Below are 26,283 nucleotides of genomic sequence, written 5' to 3' on the forward strand. Positions count from 1 at the left end.
TTAAGAAGGCTTACTAGAATAAGCATATTCTTATTCCACAAATGAACCGGGTTAAAGAATTAGGGCACATAGCATGCATGGATATATAGATTTCACTCCCATAGACCTTGGTTTCGTAGAGGAGCAGAAAAAGTTTATGTACAATATGTGAACAAGCACAGGCATATAAGCGGCAAAATCCCAGCAGGTTAAAGCTTGTGAGAGGAGAGCAACATCAATAGATCCGGATCATTCTTGTGCTTGTCCCAAGCTGACTCAAACTGCAATCCCTTACATCTGCACCAAGAGAGAATGCGAATTAGATCAGATTCAGATGACAAGTTGAGAGGACTAAACTGGATCGATCAGCGGAAAATAATTGGAAAGAAAAGTTTATAAGCATCAAGGTGGTCTTTTACTTTTGAAGTATTGTCAGCATCTGTAAAATGTGATCACGGAGAACTTCTCGGTTCCTTCTTGTCGCTGATTCCTTGTATAAAAGAATAAGCTCATCTACAAGTCTGAAGAAAAACATATAAGAGTCAGAATTGAGCAATAAGGAGAATCGAGACAGAAAACTAGGGTGCACTAAGTCCATAATACTACATTTCTCAGGTGATTAGAAAAACTGAATTCACATCTTGGATCAAATAAATGGTTCTGTTTAATTAATGCCCACCAGACCCATCCCTCAATGTCAACTGTCACAATCTACAAAGAACTTCACACAGCTCTTACAAGACAAAGAATTGCACATCGGAGAGGCAACATGCAGTATAACTTTTTTCAATCACCTCAACTTTCTCATCGGATATCCAAATTCTATTTTGATAAACCAATTTGGTGACGAGCTGAAAGAAGCTAATTTTTTATAGACAAAAACTTGTAACATAATCAAGATGGCTCATCCATAAGACAACCAAAAATTCAATATTTCGGAAAAGAAAATATGAGGTACTTATTATTGAAAATAAAAGCCAGACAACTACGGCACTATTAATTTCTTCTAGGACATCTATTTTTTATTCTAAGAGAACAATCCACAGGAAATACTAAACTTAGGTTTTGTCTACATTCCCCATCTGACTAAACAGAGTTAACAAACTCAAAGAGCATAGCAACAAAAGCCAATAACCTACCTCTCAGTATAAGGTGATTGCCTGACCCATGTAAGCTGAACAATTGTTCCCAGCCGTTCTAGAACCTGTGATAATACAGGAAAAGTATCAAGCTATCCTGCTCCAGCAGAAATATGTTCTGCAGCAGTGAGAATGCCAGGTTTTTTGTGTGGAATCTGAATAGATCTAAGACAAAAATGGAAAGAGAAATGTGACAAAAAGAAACTCCTAATGGATGGCAAGAAACGGTCATGAATTCATCATCCACTGCCCAATTCTAAATAATGTAGATAAAATGTTGGCAAGCAAAGTATATAATTGCCAGAAAGTCCATATATGGAAATGGATATGGGTGTATTGCTTAACTGCCTGAAAGTCAATATATGGAACTAGATAGAGGTGTCTCCCCAGTGTGTACAATATATGCTCTGTGCTTAACACTAACGAAAACTAAGGAACAAAGTTTATGTTTTTTATGCATTCTATCATGAATACTAATATCCTGACATGTCTAACTTGCATGCCAGGTAAACCAATTCAGTCATGGACTTCATGCAGAAAAATCAACATTCATCACAAAACTCTCGTCATGACGAACAAACTGAAGAGAATAAATGGCTTTCAAGAGACATGTAAAATCCACTTTAGCAACTTAAAACGATGTAAACTTCATATACTTTAGATGCTCGACATTCCTAAGACACGATGGGACTTCTCTTCCATTGACTCCGTTTTATGTGCCTTAAAGATTAAAGCCAATTCCTTCTTGCATGAGCTTAAAGCCTTAAATAGAAAAAAAAAAACTTGGGTCTCATACTTGTCAGATTGCCTTTAGAATCTCGAGAGAAGACCATCTGCTTGAATTTGTTTACAAATTGGCAGCATTATCCTTAATGCTATATCTTTCAACACTCATCCAAAGGAAAGCTAAGGATTTGCTTGGTAGCACGATAACTAGTGCAGAACTTCTGGGGAAGAAAGAAAACTTATCAAAACTGATAACTACAGAACCTTGGACTAATTATTTGTGAATGTAGGAAAAGGATCGAAAGCCAACCCAAATAGTTGAACCTATGTTCTTGTTATCATTGGTGTGCTAGTGGATATTGTTGTTGTTATAGAATTAGAAACTGGCAGCAGGACTTAGAGAACCCATGTCAGGGCAACATCAGTCATATGATGCAGTAGGGATATCTCAATAGTGCCTTTTCAATTCCAAAGAGCACTGACAACAATGATGGCATTCCTAAAAGGTATTTCTTCTGGAACACAATTTGTATCAAAGGATGGCCAAAATGTTTCTTGTCAATATGTGACTAATTTCATGCATCTCAAAAATAGGCAAAATGAAACAATCCAACCACGAGAGTCAAGTCAGTTAGGTTGAGTCTAGTTAGTTAATTTCGCTTATTGCTTTTAAAATTGAATTAAAATGGATAATCCGCATAGCTATGCCCAGTAGGTTGAGTTGGATCCAACCCGCTATGTCTCTACTCTTATAAATATGAGTTATCATTGTTTATTTGGATTATCATGGGATTAGGGAATTAATATTGATTTAAGTTAATTTTATTATCTTGTTTTTACCTTTAATCATAGCCGTTTATTTTCATAGAATATGAGTGATCATTGTTTATTTGGATTATTATGGGATCAGCGAATTAATATTGATTTAAGTTAATTTTATTATCTTGTTTTTACCTTTAATCATAGCCGTTTATTTTCATAGAAATATATCTAACCTAGAAATCATAATTCTACCTCCAAACCTTAGTCACCATCTTCCTCCACAAACCACCCACCCTCATGGCCGACCTCCACCATCCTATGTCCGTCCGCCACCTTCCGATGATCACCGCAACGTCAGAATTTTAATTTTTGTCCAGTTTCGACCTTCCTCTACTGTTTTAGTCATATATTTTCACTCCGACCTCGAAATCACTTTATTCCAAATATAGTAGATCCGAGACTCACAAGACTACCATTCATAAAAATCTTAGATTTTTTCTGCGAACGGATTGATCCAGGCCTAGTTCGTAACAGTGGTATCAAAACCACTATTCCTCGATTGAAGGTGAACACACGATCCAAAGCAAATCCGAGAGAGATTGTCACCATGAAAACTAAGGACTCATTTACGTCACTGTGGAAGCTTCTTCGACGCCGCCACCACCACCGCCGACGAACCATCCGTGCGGGTAAGGGTGTTACTCAAATCCATGGAGGATTTAAAGATTCTATCATATGAAAGCACCGAACTACATAACAAGGCACTGCAAGCCTTGACAGAGGCCATCTCTGACCCAACCCCACCGCCCACCACTACCGGCCACAGTAAAATTGCCGCCCTCACGTCAAATAATGTCAAACCGTGAGGGAAGTAGAGAGGACCACCAAACCGTGGCCAAGGCACCCCCTCAGGTGGCAGTGGAGCCCTTGCCATCTCTGTAGACCCATCTCGCCATCAGAGCAGGCCCTAGCAATGGCCCCAACGTCATTTCCCTGGCCGCAATTGAAAAACGATGCCCGAAACCCTAGCTCTTCGTCGGCACTGCTTGACGAGCTTCCGGCCCAAACTGCCACCGCCAACCTCTTCCTTGGATCCTCCACACTTGAGTTATGGCCATTGTTCACACCAGCACCAACCGAAAGACCGCCGTCGACAACCTTCCATGCTATAGTGAACTCGTGAAAAGAGGCCTCGAGTCCAGCACCTTCACAACCACCACTAGCCATGGTTGGCTTCCTTTGCCGACCGCTTGCCAATGGTGGTCGCCGCAGTCGCCAATGACCGTCGAGTAGCTGAACCCGACAGTCACCTTGCTATGCTCAAGCCATACCATATCGGAGTGGCTTCCTCGGGCTTCTTCATCGTCATAGCTTCGCTGCAATGGGCCTGTGGGTACCAACTATGGCCACCAAGGGCTGTCGGGTCCGCCAGAGACATGCCATGGCTGCCTTGTAACAAACCGAGCCCGAGCTCGATTTTCTTCCTTCACTGCCACTCGCCGCAAGGACTCGTTGGACACCAACTACCACAAGCCAGAGACCCTACCCAGTCGACACTAAGGCTACAATGGCTTGTGGTGGTGCCCCTAGGCCCAAAAAAAAAAAAAAATTGGCCTTAGGGTTAGGGTTAGGGTTAGGGCAAGTGAGTAGAGGTGATGAATTACACGTATCTTGATGCAGGCTGAATTTTTGTGAATTGACCACCTTGCTTGACTCAATTTGGGACTCATGAGCATGACTTTGGGCCCGCGTACGAGCCTGAGGTTGACTGGTGGAACAACATGGTGGGCCCACGTCAGCTAACTGAGCCAATCCTGCATACAGGCTAAGCACAACATAAGCTAGACCAGTGGGCCCACAAGCACGGCGTGAATAAGAAGGTCCAGCTCGCGTGCTAGTCACCTTGAGGACAAGGTGTCGGAAGTGTGGTGGATCAATACGATCCAACCATGAGTTGAGTCAATTAAGTTGAGTCTAATTAGTTGATTTTGCTTATTGTTATTGCTATGTCTCTACTTCAATGAATATGAGTGGACATTATTTATTTAGATTATTATGAGACAGGGAATGAATATTGATTTAAGCTAATTTTATTATCTTGTTTTTATCTTTAATCATAGCTGTTTATTTTCGTATTAGTAGATCTAACCTAAAAATCTTAATTCTACCTCCAATCCCTAGACATTATCTTCCTCCATGACCCACCCACCCTTACAGCCGACCTTCACCATCTCATGGCCCTCTGCCACCTTCTGACAACTGTCGCTATACTATAAAAATGGGGGAAAGAATAATTAAACCATACACAAGTTTTGTTCATAATGCGACCAAGACACATGACAGACAGATAGTGTCTGATGAAATTTCCTAAAGAAGCAGAATGTCAGAATCCTACCTGGACCTCCATAAAAGGATACTAAAAGTTCCAAAGAACAAATAAATATCCATTTTCTCTGGTCTGTTAGGAATTGGATAGCAAGAAGAATTTATCTATCATCAAAACTTTCTTATCAAGAAAAAAAAACAAAACACTCCAATCCTACTAAAACAAGTAAAATAACTAAAAGACTCGAGATATATCAAAATAATAAATTCCTCAAGTAACTCAACTAATATAAGTCAGAAAAATAAGTAGTGTATATTGGGGTATTGACATAGTATCTCAAATTGACAATGTCCATTGTCCATTCAATAGCTCAAAAAGAACAAACTAAAACCAAGGTTCCGAAACTCGGTACTAGGATCAAGCTCGGCCGTTAAAAAAAACGATACGTAACTCGATATTGGGATTAGGATCGGCTATTAGAAAAAACGATACGTATCAGTCGTATCGGCTGTATCGGTCGTATCGGCCACTCGTATCAGATCGGACTATTTTTAATTACATAAAATTCTAAATACTATTTAAAATACAGAAATATTTCTAAAAATTTATAAAAAGATAATAGAAAAATAAGAAATAAAAATTAGTGACATATGAACTTTAAAAACTAAAGAAAAAGTCACTTAAAACTATAATGAATTTCAATTTGAATTAGACAAATTTTTATACTCATAAATTAATACTGCAAAGAGATATTTCTTCTCTGTTGTTCTATAGCCATAAGAAAAGAGGAATTAATAAGTGGGTAAGAAAGAAAGAAAAAAAAATAAAAAATAAAAAATTCATTCGAGTTCACCGAAGTGTAGTCTAGCCAAAGGGGCTTACTGGAATAGCCACCAAATGAACTCAGTGAAGTGTGAGAATAAGAGAAGAGTGTGCGTGAGAGATAGAAAGTAAAAACTAAAACTTTAAAAAAAATACAATTGATGACATTAATTATTAATGTCTCCCAGGTTAGATACATTTTAAATTCGACCTGAATCTTAAAAAAAGTTAATTTCAGCCAATATTATTGTTTCCGATACAAATCAGCCAATACAGCCGAAACTGGCTGATACTAGCCAAAACCGGACCGAAACCGGTTTGATCGGGATCGGTTATGGCTGATCCTTATCCGAATCGGCCAATTTTGGGATCCATGACTAAAACTCCCTTTTGTTGCATGAAAGCTATCCTCGAGCTTGTTCGCAATTGCCAACTTCCTCTGATGAACCATTTTCTAGAAACGTGATTGGTGGAAGAACCTTAATTCACCATTAGTAGCAACATGCTCTAAATTTTCTTAACCTACAAAGCATTGACAAACTTTGGCTCTTCAAATGATCTATCAAAGAAAAATGCTTGAGCATAAATATACCAAAATAATTCATCAATTCAATAAATTATATTTTTATTTTAAATTGAATTATCTAATCCAATGTATGACATTAGGGGTGTAAATGAGACGAGCCTGAGTGAGGCAGCTCCGGCTCAGGCTCGGCTCGAAATTAATTTCAAGCCTTAGAATTGGGCTCAAGCTTGGCGCAACTCAACTCGAGCCGAGCTTGAGCCGAGCCAAACCAAGATCGAGCCGAGCTTGAGCCTAAAATGAGCCTATCATCAAGCCTCATTCAAGCAGAGCCAAACCAAGCCAAATCAAGCCCAAGCTGAGCCGAAGAAGAAGAAAAAGGAGCAGGAGGAGGAGGGTTGGCAGGGCACCGCGGCGGCTTGCCGCTGCCGAAGGAGGAGGCAGCACACGACGACTTGCCGCTGCCGAAGGAGGAGGCAGCGGCACCGCTGCTGTTTGCCGTTGTCGAAGGAGGCGTCGGCGGCACCGCTGCTACAGAAAGAGAAGGAGGGGCACTGCAGCCGCTTGCCGCTGCCAAAGGAGGAGGAAGCGACACCGCTACGGCTTGCCGCTGCCGAAGAATGAGGAGGCGGCACCACTATGGCACCGCGGCGGCTTGCCACTGTCGAAGGAGGAGGCGACAGCCACAGCACCACTACTGCAGAAGAAGGAGAAGGAGAAGGAGGAGAAGGAGGAGGAGGAGGCAGGGCACCACGGCCGCTTGCCGCTACCGAATGAGGAGGAAGCGGCACTGCAGCGGCTTGCCACTCCTGAAGGAGGAGGCGGCAGCCACGGCACCACTACTGCAGAAGAAGAAGAAGAAGAAAAAGGAGGAGGAGGAGGAGGAGGAGGAGGAGGTGAAGGAGGGGCATCGCGACTGAAGGAGGCGGCGGCACCCTTAACGAGCCTATCGAGCCGAGCCTGAGCGAGTCGACTCCAGCTTAGGCTCAGCTCGATATTAATTTCAAACCGATTTTACCGGCTCGGGCTCGGCTCGGCTCTGCAGACTTGAGCTTCAGCTGAGCCGAGCCCGAGCCAAGCCCGAGCGGCTCGTCGAACTTGACAACCCTATATGACATCCCTTGGTGTGTGATGCCTAGCAAAATTATAGGTCAAGTAATCTACAATTTTCTCTTGTTCCTCTTGATCTTGCTCTCTTCCTTTTTATCTATAGTACTGTCTTGTGGTTTGCCATCTAAAATTAATCTAACAATTCTTTAAATAACACTTGGAAATCATTGTTCATTATGGAAATTTTCATTAAAATAGTATTAGATCTACTTTAATTTCATTATTTCAATACAAAACTAGTTATTGTACCCATCCTACTACTGTTTCGGACTCCTAATTGGTCCTTTCTTTAGTTCTACATCAAACCTTTTGAAACGCAACATTTTTTTCAAATTCATCAGTTTCCACTTGACTATTGAGCTTGCAAATATGGCTTCGCCTTGTGGTCAACATCTTTATTTCCAGACTGACTGACATGAAAACCATCTAATTGAATTTTCAGATAATTAGCGAGGCAATGTGAAATCTGCATATTATCTAGAGTTTGTTCTATCTAATGAAAATCTAGTTCTGCACAAGATACTGCTGAAATCATTGATTATCAGAACCGTGATAAGATACAGTGCAGCTTCAGTTTGTTGATCTTTGTGTGCATGGTCTTATTAAAGTTATCCCCCATCACTACAATATAAATTGAATTCAAAAACATAAGCCTCCAATTATCGAAATATTATGTACTAAATGAAAACTTAATGGAGGGATTTGATAAGAATGTCTCAAATTAAACAAGGTTGAATTAAGAAGTCTTAATTAGAAACAAAGAGTGACTGAAGGGTCTAATAGGTCAATAAAACTGCATTAGGATCCCCTTCTGTCAATCAATGAACTAAAACTCCCTCCTCTCTGTTTCAGTACACATTTGCTATGCAACTGCCCTCTACCATCTCACTAATTTCAGTAAGCATCCCCTCACCCTCTGCTCTTCTAACTTCAGCGAGCCTCCATTGTTTTGCCACCAGGAAAACTACTGAGAAAAACATAAATAAGAGGAGGAGAAGAAAAGAGTCTATACAGTACATAGACATGTTCTTTAATTTGAGGTGTCGCTCCAAGAGCTCCAATCAATGCAAATGGCCTCCACTAGGTGCCTCATCAATCAATAAAAGTAATTGGCTACTGCACTTCATTCTGCTACAGAGTGTTCCCCATTCAACACCACATATGGTACAGGAAAGAGTCTAGAGAACTTGGTAAAATAGAAAAAAGAGAGAATTCTATGCCCATAAACTCACTTTTGTTCAATTTGTCGTCTTACATTCTATATGTCATTCTTTCCTCCCATCTTCTCTCCTCTCACTTCACAAAAGTGGTCATATTCTTCCTTTTCTTTGTCTAATTTATCCCTCCTTTATATTTTGATAACTGATTAGATATAAAACAGTGTATTGAAAGGCGGCCGCGGATTGCGGGTGGTCACTCCACCGCCTAGCACCTAGGCGAAAGGCGGAGGAGCGGACACCAAGGCGGTCTAGCAATTTAATATATAAAAAATAAAAAAAATTGTATATGATAATATATATATATATATATAATTTTATAAAATTTTAATAGTGCAATTCACAACTATAAAAATAATAGATTATAAATTTATAATTCACAAATATGTATACATATTTTATTAGCATCTTAATAATAAATTATCATGATCTGAAAGTAAATGCATTAGTTGGTGGTTTGAAATGCATTTATAGTTGGTGTCTTTGGTGATTTCCTATGTTAACATGAGTGAGGCTCTCTTTTCCGCATAGCTCTCTCTTTCTCACTACTCTCTTCCCTCACATGGCTCTCCATTTCCCAACTCTTTCCCACTACTCTCTCTTTCCCACATGGCCTCTCTATCTTTCTCAACACTCTCTTTCCCACTATTAAAGCACAGAGAAAGAAAGACAAAAAAAAAAGGGCGGTCTCGATGCCAGAGAGAAAGAAAAGAAGAAGAAAGGAGGAGGAGGAGGAGGAGATAAAACAATCGGCAATGCTCAGCACGCTACACGACTTGGTGGTCCGCCGCACGACTTGGCGCCAAGTTCACCTAGGCTATCTAGCCGCCAATGGATTGCCATTCCTGTTGGCAGGGCGGCCGGTGTGCCGCCCCGCCAAGGCGGCCGCCATAGCCGCTTTTCAATACAGTGGTATAAAATCAAAGTTGACAAATTAGTGCCTATCGCCAAATACCGAAAGTGTCCCAATCCACAGACTGTAGGTAACTGAACTATCAACAAGAGATGTTATTATAAAAAACATAATATGCATGATAGTCTAAGTGTTTCATAACATTACCAGAATAATTGTTTTATCATCATCAGCATGCATCCACTGAAGGAAGAGAGGGAAAAGACGGCGGAAGTGTGCCAAAATGAGAAGGCCCATAGCATTAAAAATTGGCTCAATGAGCGTAAGCCATGCAATACGACGTTCTTTGTTATATGGTTGGCGCTCCAAATGGCCCAGCATCTCATTAAGCATTTGCTCAAACCTAGGAACAGGCAAAAATTAGAGAACTAAAAATGAAGCATGCAGTAGATAACATCAGCAATTAGGCAACCAAAGTGTCAGATTTAATGACACCACTAAAATAAATGGTCATGGGATGATTATAGTTACCTAATTGGACCAAAATGGAAAATAAAGCCAGACTGATTATGGACAACAAATAATAATATAAAATATATAGGTATTCATAAAGCGCACATGAAATGTCAAAATACACAGTTTTCATGTCAATCTGTCATATAAATACCTTTCCAAGTTAGATCTTAAGTGTCGATCTAATGATGCAGCAAACGATAGCTCCAGTCCTACAAAATTGTCTAGTTCAAAAGGAAAAAGCAGATAAGTTAAGTCTGTAATAGATTACTTAGGATGTCATATTAACTATATTCCGTAAAACAACCCAATCCATCTAAAATCCGATAAGCTCCGGAGTCTAGACAGTTCTCGACCCTAAGTGTCTTACACTTATGTTGGATTTAATTGAATCAAACACAATCTGACACACCTATCTAGCACAAAAACCAATGTAGAAATCAACAATATGTCAATCTTTCCATTGTACATGAAATTCAAAGCAGGTTTGCCTAATAGATGTAGGTCAGGTAATGATGTGGACATCATCGACATATCATACAAACGCATGTATTAGCGCAAGGGTTGCTGATAGTTGATGGTCCCTCTTATATGGATTTGGTTTTGAGTTATATTTTTATGTATTTTTATTTTTGGTGTTAGGGTTGTATTTGCTTATTTATGGTGTTTAGGGTTGAATTTATTTTTTGTAGTTGTTTAAAGTGTTTTTTGCTTATTGTCATTATAAGGTCCATATATAAAAAGACTCTTTTCCGGTTATGATTAATGAAGAAATTTGAGATTTGTCTCCATCATGAATTTTGGATTTGAAATCTTAGTTTGAGAATGAAGGTATAAAACCAAGGTTCCAAGTATCGAAATCGGGATCGGCCGTCTAAAAAAACGATACGTATCGGCCGTATCGGCGGTATCGACAATATCGGCCGTCCGTATCGGCTTGTATTTTAAAATAATTTTTAAAATATAGAATTTTTTAATTTTTTAGAAAAATAGTAATAAGATATAAATATAAATTATTCATATATAAAGTCTAAAAACTAAAAAATAAATGTTATTTTCTCAATTTCTATTTCTCTCCCTTTCTACCACTCACACTCTCTCCCCCACACAAATTAAAAAAATTCTTACCTTCTCTCCACTAACTCTCTTTTTTATCAAAATCTCTCTCTCTCACTAACTCTCTCTTATTAAACTCTCTCTCACTAACTCTCTCTTATCAAACTCTCTCACTAACTCTCTCTTATCAAACTCTTTCCCTAATTAACTATCTCTCCTACTAACTCTCTCCCTTAAAAACTCTCCCTCTCCCTCACCGACTACCACCTATTTCCCTCTTTAACATAGTTTTTTTAATTTTTTTTTCTCTCCATGTCTCTCTCTCCCCTCTTCCCCTCTCTCTCTTTCCCTCTCTCTTGCTCCATCTCTCTCTCTTTCTCTCTCTTTCCCTCTCTTTCCCTCTCTTTCTCTCTTTCTTTTCCCTTTCTTTCTCTCTTACCCATGCTCATCTCGGGCGGGATCGGCCGATACAGCCGATCCCAACCCAAAACGAATTGGGTTTCGGCCAATACCCAACCGAAACCAATCAATAGGATCGGGATCAGCTACGGCCGATCCCGATCCATTTCGGTCGATCCCACTCGGGATCGGCCGAAACTAGGAACCATGTGTAAAACCTCTTTCCTATTTCCCTTACAATCCTTACTGTTTCATATCATTTCTGGTATCAGAGCAATAGTTTATTAGGTTCAAATCGTCCCAAAATCCCTCCTCCATTCACTGCCTGCATTACCTATATCGATGTCGCCGTTTTAATTTTGTTTTTTTTATTTTTCACATCCCACCACCATTTTAGTTTTTGTTTTTTCTCATGTCGTCTTCTCTCTTCTCTGCCACCGATCTCCACCTCTTTACCCCTTCTTTGTGATCTTCCTCAATCACCATCCCATTCTCTCCTATCATCTCGTTGTCATCCACTACTATTAAAAAAATTATTTCACGTTAAGATATGCCAACACATAGAAGTAAGGCATATCATTTAGGTGAATGACATTATGGGTCAACTAGGAACCCTAATTCAATAGGTTAGAGCTACTCTAGATACTCGGATTGCTCTCGCGGTGGAAGGCAGCGGAGGCAAGTCGAGGGGAATAGATGCAGCAATTGTGAGGTTTAGGGGAAGCAATCGCGTGACGCATGATGGGTGAGGGGATAGGTGACATAGTGATGTTGAGGAAAATAATTGTGATATATCAAATGAAAGGAGTAGGCAAAGGTGAAGATGAATAGTGCAATTGGTAAATCGACAGTGAGATTAGTTATTTTTAACACTAAGAACCAAGGTTCAAAAAATCTGGATCGACCTGCCGAAAAAATGATACTTATTGGCCGGATTGGTTGCTTGGATCGGATCGAACTTTTTAATTACGAAAATTCTTAATATATATTTAAAAATAAGGACAACTTCTAAAAATTTAGAAAAAAGTTTACCAAAAATAAGAAAATAAATAAAGAAATATTATGGTGCAATAAAAATTAAAAAGAAGAAGAAATTAGAAAGAGAGTGAGTGGAAGAAAATTAAACAAAAGAAAGAAAAACTATGGTGCAGTGAAGAAGAAGAAGAAGAAGAAGAAGAAGAAAAGAGAAGAAAAAAGGAGAGAGTGAAAGAAATAAAAAAAATTGAGAGAGAAATTATAAATAAAAAAAATTGAGAGAGAAATAAAGAAATAAATTAAAAAATTATATACTGAAGTTCGTTGGAGTTCGCCGGAGATAAATCTCTCCGTAAGAGAAATAATAGTTATATGGTAAGGAGAGAAAAAAAAGAAAGAAAGAGTGAAAAAAGAAAGAGAATAAAAAAGAGAATGAGAAGGAGTGAAAGAGAGAAAAAGAGAGAGAGAGTTCGGATTGGGCCTGGATCGGGATCGAGTTCGGCTAATCCCGATCCGAATCGACTAATCTGGCGAACCATGCTAAGAACCATTGCTCTAATACAAAAAATGGTATGAAACAATGGGGATTGCTAGAGTTCTAGGGAAGATGGTGGGTGGAAGGAATCAAGAGAGGTAGGATTTCACACCACGACACTCAAATTAGGGTTTCATACCTAAAACTCACGAAGGAGACAAACTCTCAAAATTCTTCATTAAACTTAACTGGGAAAACCGAGTCTTTATATAGACCTTACAATGACAATAAGCATATAACAACTACAAAAATTAAATACAATCCTAAACACCAAAAATAAGCAAATACAACCTTAATACCAGAAATGAACAAATATATGAAAAAGAAAAATAACTCAGAACCGAATCCCTGTATGAGGGATCATTAGCTACTAGCAATCCTAACCCTAATACATGTGTCTATATGATATATCGGTAATGTCCGCATCAATTACATTTGTGGATGTAATATTTAATAAAAAGGGCTTTTTGCATTTCTAGCTTTCTGACAATGATTCAGAACCTTTTAGGATCCTTCACATTTTTCCTTAGAAGTAATTATAGAATTCGAGCAAAATACTTTTGTGTTTGTTTTGATCTTTGAACATCTTAATATCCATATCTTCACCAAATTTCTAGTGGAACATTATCACCATAACCCATATACACAACTTAGAGAGACCTTATTACTTAACATACAATCTTGTAACTGAAACTTAACTTTTTAAGACATTTTGTTCTCATGATGAAGAGAAAGAAAGCAAGAGCAAAAGGAGAACTAGAAAAGAGACATACATACCAAAGGCTACGAGGATTGTTTCGTTGAGTACAAGTCAACAAAAGCACAGAGACCTCAACTACACGATACCACAGCTCATCACTTGCAGGAATATTGCGACAACATGCATCAAGAATTGCCTCCTCATACCAACTTAATTCTGTCGCGGTCACATTCTTTGATACATGTACAAAGCTGGCCATTCCTTGCTCCTGTAATGATATAAAAGTTTAGAAGAATATCACTTTTCTCCCCTTAACACTTTGTTGACAAAGCAAATTGTTCGTAGATAGAAGAAAAAGATACGGCCATAGGAGTGGAGAGGGGTTGGACTGCTTCTGTAGCAGCAAAGATAGGGCTGCGGCAATGTAGAGAAAGGGAGAGGGAGAGAGATGGAGATAGATGGAAAAAAAAGGGAAGAAAAACCTAAACCAAAGCAGAGAGGAAACGACCTCGCATCGCCGGAGATCTACTCATCAAAGGTCAATCTCATCAAAAATTGACTCACTAACATTCATCGTCAGTTGTCGTCACTCCCCGTGGCTTGCAATCACCAGATCAAGAAGGAAGATATGCAACAGGAGAGAGATAGAGAGATCGAAAGGGAGGAGTTGAGAGCATGAAAGAGAGAAAGATAAGGAAAAGTTAATGCTGATATGGGTTTCAAATCCGAGTCAGATTCAACCCATTAACACTAGTAAGTTTCGGCCCGATTTGGTGGAAACCAACCTAAAACCAATCAAATCAACCAAAACTTCATTTCATGATAACTAACATAATTTTAATATGCCAAATTTTGCATTGTATATGATATTTCTAACATATTTTATTACTAGACCTCATAAGCGCCACCATATGAGTCTGCATACCATTTATGCACTCATGACTACCCGTATACCACAAGCACTTTTTACAACATTGTTTGCAAAGGCTAATCATTGACGAAAGGCCCTAACATGCAAGTCAAAAAATGCTAACTCAAAAGAGGATAGCATTACTCGCTATTGCATTACAAAGAGGTTATTGCATTACAATATGATTAACGGGTTGGGCTAAAATGCATAACACAATCTATACATTGGGCAAAGTTGGGCTGAAGTGCATAACACAATCTATACATTGGGCAAAGCTGGGCTAAAATGCATTACAACATAACACGAAAAATACTAAAATGTGTCAACAAAGAGGGATAGAGAAAGAGAGAGGAGGAAGAGAGTGCCGAGAGGAGAAGACAGCAACTCGCAACCCTTCACCACCCTCAACCCTGCTATCACCACCCTCCACGATCATCTTCTGAGGAGGGAGATCGCAAACTCACAATAGGAACAGTTTAGGGATTTCTACTAGGATTTGAGCTACTAAAGTTGTTAGGGATTTAGGGTTTTAAGTTTTTAGTCTAATGGGTTATTGGGGCGGGGACAAAATATTTTATTAGAACCTATGCCCTTGACCTGCAAAACCTACTGCCATGTCCTGCCCAAGTATCATTGTCAAGCCCCTCACATATCCCGGCTTGTCCGATTTTATTATTTTAATTTATCAAATTTCGAAACATATCACGTGTCCAATGTGTTAAGCAAATGTCGGTGTTCGAGGTAATGGGAGTTAATTAGGCATGTCCGTGCCTCCCAGGCCTAAGAATATTGAGCCTCAAAAGGGAGCAGGCCCCACGCATTTAGGGCTGAACAAAAATCTTAAGACCCAATATGCCTAGAATGCCTAAGACCAAGTATGTAAGGGCTGAACACCAATTCTAATTCAAAAAATTTCGAACATGAGGCAATTGTAAAGTTAATAGCAAGTGATCACTGTGTTAACATCAACATGCTACACTAGAGCCAATAGATATTATATATGGTCTAATTCAGCTAAGATAGAGATCTATCATATCATTCCCTACAATTTGACTGGACTAATCCTCAACATTTCAAAGTTGATATGTATGTATAATATGTATATGTATGTATATTTTCTAATACATTAAATATATTTTTATATTTTATTTTATACTGTCACTATTATAGCATACAGCTTTGAAGGACCCCATTCAACCTATTTGCCTAGGGCCCTTAATTTGTTGAGACGACCTTCATAATTGTCTTATGACTCTCAACTAATGGATGTCCAACTTAAGTCTATGACTCTAAATTATGGTCATACTCAAAGTTTAATTTTTGCATTTGGTTTCAATTTTGAAAGGATTTATGGCTCAAGGATCAAGAAGGGCAGAGCATAGTAAAGCCCTTGAGGGGGCTTCCGAGATACTGACTCATACTTGCATCAAAGGGGCTTCAGAGATAGTGACTCATACTTTTTGGCTTCTTAAGGCTTAAAACATCAGGAGGAAGACCAAAACCTAGTTTTTCATTGTTTCCTGCTCAGTTGAATAGTCCCAGTAGAAACTAATCCGTATCGACCAATTATTCAAACCATATTTGTCAGCAAGGTAATGAAATATCAGAAGATGTTCCCTAAAGAAGCCAAATTGATTTTGTGACATTTTTAGGACTTTCCAATAGCAAATTACAGTTAAAATGGGGAGCAAAAGGCAAATGAAAATGCCAAACAAAAGTTGCCATCTACAATAGTGATAAAAATAAATTCTCTAACTTCCCCAAACCACAAAAAAACTCCTCCATAAATTTCCCTACTAAAGAACAAACCATGGGTGAACCTTCTTATCAAAGAATGTTGCTTTGGAATTTCCTCACTAAATAAAAAGTGTTAATCAGAATAATAGTTTTAGTATTCATATTTATCCATATAAAACGGGAAGATTTGCACACAAATGAAATGTCAGTGCATATTTTAAACAATGTTTCAGAACCCACCAAAGATCTTAAGCAGGGCAATGTAGTACCTTAACTTCCGGCGACCAGTGATCCAAAGCCGTCAAAGCACATGGAATCACCAACCAGCACAGATTCCCCAGCTTAGGGTAACAAACCTGGAATCATCCAAGCACCACAAAATCAAATCAAAATCCTAACTTTCCGGCCAAAATTAGTTTAAACAAGAAAAAAGAGATGTTCAACACTAACCTGGGAGACCATCCACCTCAACTGATGCCCCGCAACCACGGCCTTCTCCACCGGCGCCTTCGCCGAGGCGGCTAAGAACTCCTCCTCTTCCGTATCGACACAGCTCTCCTTGATCACCCTCTTCACCTCCGGCAGGATCTCTGGCACCATCTCCACAATCATGTCGCCCTCCGACCCGTAGGAGGCAGCTCCCGCCATCTCCTTGAGCGCGGACTTAGCGAGCAAACAGAGGTCTCTGGGGATCCAGTACAAGGCCGGGGACTCGTCCCCCTCCGCCGCGGCCAGGGCGGCGCAGCACAAAAAGAAATCGTTGATCTCCCTACGTGATTCCTTCGTGGAAGACGCATCTGAGGATGGGAGGAGGGATTCGAGGAGGGATTTGATGGAGATGGAAGCGCCTTCAGGTGGGTTGTAGGGAGTTCTTGCGAGGGTTTCGTGGAGGGTATCGGATAAACTGAGAGAGAGAGTCAGAGAGAGAGAAGAGTAATGTATGCATGCATATATATATATATATATAGATAGATTACCGGACGAGGTGGTGGCGGGACAGAGAATGGCACTTCGGAGAGCCGCTTCCGTTTCTCGATGCCGCCATGGAAACACGGGAATGGCTTCTGGTTCGGGAGGAGGAGGAGGAGGGGATTTTGGATCCGGGTTTCCTTTGTCGGAGCGGATCCAGTTGCGTTATACTTTTCTTTTCTTTTCTTTTCCTTTTTTTAAATTATATAGATTGAAGGAGGACATGCATTTTATGGCAAGTTTGAAGGATTAGAAATATGGGCTAAATTTAATAGAGTGATGAGGAAGTAGACACGCTAGGGTGGATTTATTTTAATTCAAACTAATTTTGAATTAATCTTGAACGATTGTGATGCTATGTGTTTAACACCTTAAAAATTTCTATCCTTCTTCTCTAACAACTATATTTTTAGCTTGAATTATTTTTGAATGATTGTGATGCTATTCTTTTCGAAACAATCCATTAGCAATCCTAGAAACTAGAGGTGTCAATGAGCCGAGCTTAAGCGAGCTGGATCTAGTTTAATTTCGAGCATATTTTGTTGTTTAGGCTTGGCTCAGCTCAAATCGAGTTGAGCTTGAGTTCGAGCCAGCCCAAGCCTGAGCCAAGCTCGAGCCCGAGTCCAAGTGGCTTGCCGAAGGAGGAGGAGGAGGTCGATGGAGGCGGTGGTTGTAGTAGTGGCTGCAACGGCCTGCCAAAGGAGGCGACGACGACAACTTGCCAAAGGAGGAGGAGAAGGCCAGATGAGGAAGCTGAAAGAGGAGGATGAGGAGGCCGAAGGAGTAGGAGGAAAACATGTGCTTTTAACAAATATTCCTTTGGTTGGTGAGGTGTGCAATTGAGAAAGACAACCCACAGGGATCCAAGCATTAAATATACATTTCTACCCTCTAGCAAAAAAAAAAAACAAATAGAAAACAATTGAGAGGAATGATGTGATAGAATCTTCCTCTAGTCTACTACTACCACTCCCTTACCCTGACACCTCTTTGAATCGTCTTTGACATAGTAAACAAGCCTATCGACCCAAGCTTGAGCGAGCCGACTTCGGCTCAGGATCGGGTCAAATCAACTTTGATCTCAAACTTGGCTCAAGACCTGAGCTTTAGTCGAGCTGAGCTCGAGCCGAGCTTGAGCCAATCGTTTATTTTGATACCCATATTAGAAACATCTAGGAAGCATGGTATGGGATTAATTTAAATCTGCTGCTAGTTAATAACTAGATAGGAACTCAAGGGTGAAGTTTGAATTATATGTCTACCTTCATCACTTGGGATTTTTAGCAATTTTAGTTAAATAATCTGTTACGAACCAGCCTAATCCGATCCGCAATGATTCTGGACTCGATGAAGCTCATAACTTCTAAAAGAATTTGCGAACAATCTAACTAATGGATCCTCCTAAATTTTGGATATGTTGTTGCTCTTGGAGAGAACTTTCCAACGAATCTAAGATCACAAAATTTGGACAATTAGATCTTAAGATATCAATCAAAAAGTGGCAGAAAGTCAATTAGATCCTAGCTTGATAGCCCTCCAATTGCTAGATAGATGCTAGGTTTATCTCTTAGTGTGAAGGGGCAGAAGTTGTTGCAGGAGAAGGGGATTAGAAGCTGAAAGAGGCCGACCAAAGACTTGGGCGATGGAAGAAAGAAGGAGGGAGAGGGCGCCAATGGCTAGAGACAAGTTGAGAGAGAGATAAAAGCCAAAGCCAATTCAATTATCCAAGATAAACTCAAATTAGGATTTCATCCACATATTTATAAAAGCTCACCCTAAGGACTCATCAACTGAGTTAAACAAACCCTAACAAAACCCACACTTTTGTTGCGGTGTTCGAACACGCACGATCGTGTTCGAATGCGGAATTTCCATTCTTTGTCGATGCGAACGTATGTAGGTGTTTGAACGACTGTGTTTGAACGGCCTGATTCCGTTTGAACGCACAATTTGCATTCTCTATTTTTGCAAACTTGTGCAAGCATTCGCATCCCCATTCGAACGCGGTCCCTATGTTCGAATGTGCCCCGGCAAAAATACTTTTATTGCTTCTAACAAACTCAACTAGATAAATAGGCTCATCACAATGAACCTAATGCTGCGAGTGGAGCCAATATGATTGACTCGTATCACTCCACCACGCTTCTGTTCACCTTGCCCTCAAGGTGTCAACTCAAGATATCGGTCCATGAAGTCAGCTTCGGGCATCCAAGTTGCCTCGTCCACTATGCATCCTTGCCACTCCACCAAAATCTCAGTCACCCACTTGTTCTGGACTCGAGTGCGCTGGTGGGCTAGGATCCAAACTAGAATAGGAGTACTCGGTTCGAATTCGGACTCATCGGCTTTAGTCGTTGTTGGCTCGGGTGGAACAGCTCCAATGAGCTCAGTAGGGGGAACTCGAGCTTTGAGGCTTGAGACATGAAATACTAGGTGTATCCACGCCTCCACAGATAAGTCTAGGCAATATGCCATAGGCCCAATCCTCTTAGTCACCTGGTACGGTTCATAAAACTTTGGAGCTAATTTTTGATTAGGAATGGGTTTAACCGAGCTTTGCGATATAGTTGGAGCTTGATGTAGACCTAGTCCCCAATCGAAAAGGACCTATCTTGGTGTCGCTGATTGTAGACTTGCTTCATACTATTTTGGACAGCCGCTAAGTACATCTTGAGTGTCCTCAACACCTCATCACGATCTCGCAAAACTGCATCCACCTCAGTTTGGTCGGCTCGAGCCGATGGCAAGTATGTATGCAAGGTCGGATGTGGCTGTCCATAGACGACCTCGAACGAGGTCATGCTAATGGCCAAATAAAAGGTCGTGTTGTATGACCACTCAACCCATAGCAAATAATATAACCACTATGGTGGTCGCTCGCTAACAAAGCACCACAAGTACTGCTCTAAGCAACGGTTCAGCACCTCGGATTGGTCGTCTGTTTGAGGATGATAGGCTGAACTCATACGGAAGGTAGTCCCTTGGAGCGCAAAGAATTCCTGCCAAAATTGACTCACAACTATAGAATTATGATCTGAAACAATCAATTTTGACATACCATGCATCTTGGCCACGTCGCGCACAAAAACCTCCACGACCTTCTTTGTCGTGTAAGGATGCGTTAAAGCTGAAAAATGTGCATACTTGCTGAGGCGATCTACTACCAACAATATCATAGAATGTCCTTTGGCCTTAGGTAAACCGTTAATGAAATCTATGGCGACATCCTCCTAAACTATCATTGGAATTAGAAGCAGTTGAAGCAATCCAATAGGTTTTGCCGACTCCGTCTTTGCTCTTTGGCACACTTCACAAGCCTTGATATATGCTTGTACATCTTTCTTCATCCCAGCCTATGTGCAACTCTAACTCAGCCATTTGTAGGTGCGCAACACCCCTTCATGTCCAGCCATGGGGGAGTTATGGAAGTGGCGCATCAACTCCAAGCGCAAGTGATGGTTACCAAGAACAATGATCTTGCCCTTGTCCACCAAGAGTACATATTTCACCACCACTCCTTGCATACAGCTGGGATATGCAACAAGGTCATCCATCATCTTCATGGTGTCCGAATCATTCTTGTAGGCCTCCTGCAACTGCTGGAAAAAAAGGAAAAATCGGTGCTGAAATTGCCGCCAACTCGGCTGGATTGGGGCACCTAGATAAGGCATCGGCAACGCTGTTTCCAGTCCCCTCTTTATACACCAACTCATAGCCGTATCTAAGTAGCTTAGACACCCACATTTGCTAGGCTATTGTGTGTATGCATTGCCCAAGGAAGTGTGGCAAACTCCTTTGATTAGTGTGAATCATGAAGCGTCGCCCAATAAGATAAGGCCTCCACTTAGTGATAGCATGGATGATGACGATCATCTCTTTCATAGGTATATAGCAGTTGTGATCACTCGGAAAGAGTCTTGCTCATATAGGCCATGGTTTGCCTTCTTGCATTAAAACAACCCCCACGCCAACTCTGGATGCGTTGTGCTCAATGGTGAACAATTTGGTAAAATCTGCTAAAGCAAGGATCGGGGCAGAGATCATCGCCTTCTTCAAGGCTTCAAATGCTTCCCTTGCTTTGTCCATCCATATGAATGCACCCTACCACAGCAAGACTATGAGGGGAGCCGCAACCTTGCCATAGTTCACCACAAACTGACGATAGTAGCCAATTAAACCGAGGAAATCACGTAGCTCCTTGGTAGTCTTGAGCAGCGGCCAATACACCATGCTTTGGATCTTCTTTGGGTCAGCTTCCACACCATCTTTAGATATGATGTGGCCTAGGTAGTCGACTCTTTGTTGCCCCCATGAACACTTGGAGTCATTTGCTTCGAAGATGTCCAAAATCTCCTCTCACGTACGGCTGTATACCAATATATCATCAAAGAATATCAACACATATTGCCTCAAATGAGGCCTAAAGATATCACTCATTAAGCTCTAAAAGGTGGCGAGAGCATTGGTAAGACCAAAAGACATAATGAGAAACTCGTAGTGCCCATCATGAGTTCTAAACGCCGTCTTGTACACACCAAATGGTTCGACTATGATTTGATGGTACCCAGCCCTCAAATCCAGCTTTGAGAAGTAACATGCACCCACCAATTCATCCAGCAACTCTTCAATCACCGTAATGGGATACCGATCTTTGACGATGATGGAATTGAGAGCTCGATTAGTCCACACAAAATTGCCACGAATTATCCTTCTTCCGCACGAGCAAGACCGGTGAAGAATAGGAGCTTTGACTTGGTCTTATCACCCTGCTGGACAGCATCTCTTGGACCATCTTTGTTATAACCTCCTTTTGGATGAATGGATAACGGTATGGCCTCACATTTCCTAGACCCATCCATGGCATGATATCGATCCGATGGTCTTGCATCCTAGGTGGTAGCAATCCTTATGGCTGTTGGAACACATCTTTAAATTCCTACAAAATAGCCTTTAAATCAGCGGGTAAGTATGCTGGATCATCCACGTCTTTGGCCCCTTCGATGAGTTGCATGAGGAACCGTGACACCCGAGTTTTGGCAACCCCTTTAGGGACTGTAGTGCCCCTTTTGTTTTCATATTTGATGTAGCCAATAATTGGATTTGTTGGCCTTCATGACTGAACTCCATCGCCATGGCTGAACTCCATCGCCATAGTGGTGAAGTTGGAGGTGACCGATCCAAGATTCCGAAGCCATTGCACCCCAAGCACTAAGTCGGCTCCTCGTAGAGCCAACGGATAAAACTCAATTTGGAAAACAAGGCCCTAAATTTGTAGATAGACCTTGCGGCATATGCCCTCTATTCTCAACATGGTGTCATCATCGATGATTACATCAAAACTGGTTAGAAAGCTCGACTATAATCCCAACCGCCTCACCATTTGTGAATCCACAAAATTATGTGTGCTTCTGGTACGATCACGCCTCTGGCTATGGAGCTCTGATACCAGCTTGATACGATCACGCCTCTGGTTATGGAGCTCTGATACCAGCTTGATACGATCTCGCCTTTTTGGTGAAGGGTCGATCTCTTCCAATTCTTGATCTGGACTAGATCTGGCACGGAACTTTGAAATAAGATCCCGAAATATTCCGCCGTCGGATCGATGTGAAACTTTGATATGTTGTAGCCCCAGAAAAGAGCTTTCCAACAAATCTAGTTTCAGGCGAATCGGATGTGGGGATCTCGAGATATCGTCCTATTTGTGGACAAAGGTCAGATGGTCTGTTTTGGATCCGTGGATGGAGACACGTGATCCTAGGTAATGGTGGTTGAAGGTGGACCGGCGTTAATGTGGTGGCACCGGTGAAAAGTGATGGTGGAAGGATTGTGGTTGATGGAAGGATTAGGGCAAGTGTTGGATAGATTGGACGAAGGGGGAGAAGAGGGCCACCCCTAAGGGACTAGGGTGATTAGCCGGACGAAGGAGGTTAGAAGCGGCGTCGCCGGGGATTGAGAGAACGGGAGCGAAGAAGACGAAGGAGGCAAGGCAAAACTCAATCTCAATAATCAATAATCAATTTGGTTGCCTACCACATCCTTTTATAGGCTAACCAACAACTCAAATTAACCATAAAAACACAATTTTCGTCGACCGCGTTCGAACTCGCCCGACCGCGTTCGAACGCACCGAGTTCGCTCTTTTGGATTTGCGAACGCGATGCAGGCGTTCGAACGCGCGATCGAACGCGCCTGTCGGTATTTGCGAACGCGTGCGTTCGAACGCACAGTACATTCTCTTCACCACGTTCACAACCCCGTTCACAAACCGCGTTCAAACTCACTCCACCCGCGTTCGAACGCGACTTACAGAAAACTTATTTTAATGGAAATTAAACACTAAAACATGAAACAAAAACACTCCTAAAGTGAATCCATGCTCGAGACGACGTCGGTGAAGTCCGAATCGTATCAGCTTCCTAAATCAATAAGAATTAAGACTTTTTTCTTCTTGATCATACCTTCGATCTGAAGAGATTTCAAAGTCGACTCACCAGCAAGAGAATGAAAGGAGAGTTCGGCTTGAATTTCAAGCGGTTTATCTTCTTCGATGTGGCCCACTTCTTCCTCTTGCTGCTCCTGAAGATCTTAAATGAGATCATCCTCTATCATCTCTTCCATGAGCATGATGGCTGCGGGCTGTTTGGCACATTTGTGGCCCGATGTAAAGCGCTCGTCGCAATAGAAGCATAAGCCCTTTAAGCACCGATCTTCGACCTCCGCTAGTGTGAGGCGTCGTCCTATCATCCATGACTATCCCCTAGGGTTAGGGCCTGTTCATGGTGGGGGTGGTCGATTGAGGTTTGGCCGAACCCACCTCGAACGTGCCACACCCGAGACCGGTGGTCTAGGGTTAACGCGCGGGTCGCTAGTGCTCCATGTTGGACAGTGAGTAGCTTTCAACTCCTTTATCTTTTCTTCCATCATTTAAGCCACTAAGAAGGCTTCCAACAAGGTAGTAGGATGAAACGCCATGACTTTCGCTTGAATATCTCGACGAAGCCCAGAGACAAAAATGCTTTTGAGGGCTGAATCCGACCACCCGTGGACTCGATTGCTAATTCTTTCGAACTCCTCTTGATAGGCTCTTACAAAGGTCTTTTGGGTTAGCTTCGTCAAGCTGGCTTGGAAGTGTTCATAGTCGGAAGGTTCGAAACGCACACAAAGCGCGTCGGCAAACTCCTCCCAAGTGGTGAAAGCGCATGTGCGATGCGCTGCTTGATACCATCTCACTACTCTGTCCGTCCTCGTGAAATCTAAGGGGATGGAGATCTTGATGTAGCTATGTGGTCCGTCTCCAAGCCTTGATCGCTTACTTGCTTAGCTAGCTTTGATCTTGTGGTAGCCATAACTGTCTAAGGAACGTTGGCTTTTGATACCAGTTGTTACGAACCAGCCTAATCTGATCTGTAACGGACTCGATGAAGCTCATAACTTCCAAAGGGATTTGCGAACAATCTAACCAACGAATCCTAATAGATTTTGGATATGTTGTTGCTCTTAGAGAGAGCTTTTCAAGGAATCTAAGATACAGGATTTCGACGGTTAGATCTCAAGATATCGACCAAATAGTAATCGAAGGTCAATCAGATCCTAGCTTGATAGCCCTCCAATGGCTAGATAGATGCTAGATTTACCTCTTGGTGTGAAGGGAGAGAAGTTGTTGTAGAATAGGGGGATTAGAAGCTAGAAGAGGCCGACCAAAGACTTGGGCAGTGGAAGAAGGGAGGAGGAAGAGGGCGCCAATGGCTAGAGACAAGTTGAGAGAGATAAAGGTCAAAGCTAATTCAATTATCCAAGATAAACTCAAATTAGGGTTTCCTCCACATATTTATAGAGGCTCACTCTAAGAACCCATCAACTAAGTTAAACAACTCTAACAAACCATAACAAACCCTAGCAAAACCCACACTTTCACCGCGGTGCGTTTGAACGTGCCCAATCGCGTTCGAACGCGAAATTTCCGTTCTCTGTCGATGCGAACATATGTAGACGTTCGAACGACTCGATTCCGTTCGAACACACAATTTCGTTCTCTATTTTTGCAAATGTGTGCAGGCATTCACATCCCCGTTCTAACGAGGTTCATGTGTTCGAACACGCCCCAGCAAAAATGCTTTTATTTGCTTCTAACAAACTCAACTAGATAAATAGGCTCATTCTAATGAACCCAACTAGATCGAATCGTATCATAGTCAAACTATTTTATTAGCCTAAACTATTTATGGTTGGATTATAGTTGTTTTGATAATAGTTAAATAGTTAAGCTAGTTCCAAAGCTAGCTACCTAATGACACTCTTCTTATTTGCTCTGGCTTGGAACTAACTTCCTATTCTTTTCATAACATTTCATCAACAATTGTAGAAACATCTAGGAAGTATAGTATGGGATTAATTTAAAATTGCTGCTTGTTAAAGACTATAGGGGGAATTCAATGATGCAGTCTAAACTATACGTCTACCTTCATCACTCAGGATTATTATCAATTTTAATCAAATAAATTTGCTATTGTCAAACTATTCTATTAGCTTTAGATTATAGTTATTAATAATAGTTAAGATGGTTCCAAGGCTACCTAATGCTCTTCTTGTTCAGTCTAGCTTGGAACTAACTTTATAGTTATACCACTAACCACATATAGGCGGAATTAACAAACTCTGTCATAACAATATTAATTATTTGTGCTAGTTCTGTTATCCTAATAAATAGATAAGGATGCCCCTAAATCTTATTAGGAGAGACTCTTGTCTCAGGAGCCTCCAATGGAATGAGATCAACAAATTATCCTACTTGTTCCTCCTACTTGTTCCCCCCTCTCTCTCTCTCTCTCTCTCTCTCTCTCTCTCTCTCTCTCTCTCTCTCTCTCTCTCTCTCTCTCTCTCTCTCTCTCTCTCTCTCTCTCTCTCTCTCTCTCTCTCTCTCTCTCTCTCTCTCTCTCTCTCTCTCTCTCTCTCTCTCTCTCTCTCTCTCTCTCTCTCTCTCTCTCTCTCTCTCTCTCTCTCTCTCTCTCTCTCTCTCTCTCTCTCTCTCT

The 26,283-nt window shown here is 41.1% G+C and overlaps 1 protein-coding gene across 2 annotated transcripts; it reads right to left on the reverse strand.

The window, feature by feature from the left end:
* On the reverse strand, positions 1-17,420 carry LOC140800440 (uncharacterized protein At2g39910). Of its 2 annotated transcripts, XM_073155239.1 has the most exons (8): positions 17,260-17,420; positions 16,733-17,186; positions 16,552-16,638; positions 13,713-13,903; positions 9,665-9,860; positions 1,119-1,183; positions 399-500; positions 1-276 (listed from the first exon to the last, which is right to left on the reverse strand). In XM_073155239.1, exons 1-8 carry the CDS (start codon positions 17,325-17,327, stop codon positions 189-191), a joined length of 1,251 nt encoding a protein of 416 aa, XP_073011340.1. In that variant the 5' UTR covers positions 17,328-17,420; the 3' UTR covers positions 1-188. The 2 variants fall into 2 exon arrangements, 1 of the variants encoding a protein (XP_073011340.1); XR_012111193.1 differs by lacking the exon at positions 1,119-1,183 and having other exon boundaries at positions 17,260-17,410.
* Between the last annotated feature and the right edge of the window lie 8,863 nt (positions 17,421-26,283).

Source organism: Typha latifolia, chromosome 13 (genome assembly GCF_019914945.1).
Source record: "Typha latifolia isolate L0001 chromosome 13, TyphaL0001v2, whole genome shotgun sequence".
In the NCBI taxonomy this organism is placed as follows: Eukaryota; Viridiplantae; Streptophyta; class Magnoliopsida; order Poales; family Typhaceae; genus Typha; species Typha latifolia.

Excerpts from the sequence above, each read along its gene's own strand:
- LOC140800440 (XM_073155239.1), bottom strand. The coding sequence starts at position 17,327 with ATGGCGGCATCGAGAAACGGAAGCGGCTCTCCGAAGTGCCATTCTCTG. Across the intron at positions 13,904-16,551 it reads ACTGGTCGCCGGAAGTTAAG|GAGCAAGGAATGGCCAGCTT; the intron begins GTACTACATTGC and ends ATATCATTACAG. Across the intron at positions 9,861-13,712 it reads AACAATCCTCGTAGCCTTTG|GTTTGAGCAAATGCTTAATG; the intron begins GTATGTATGTCT and ends GCCTGTTCCTAG.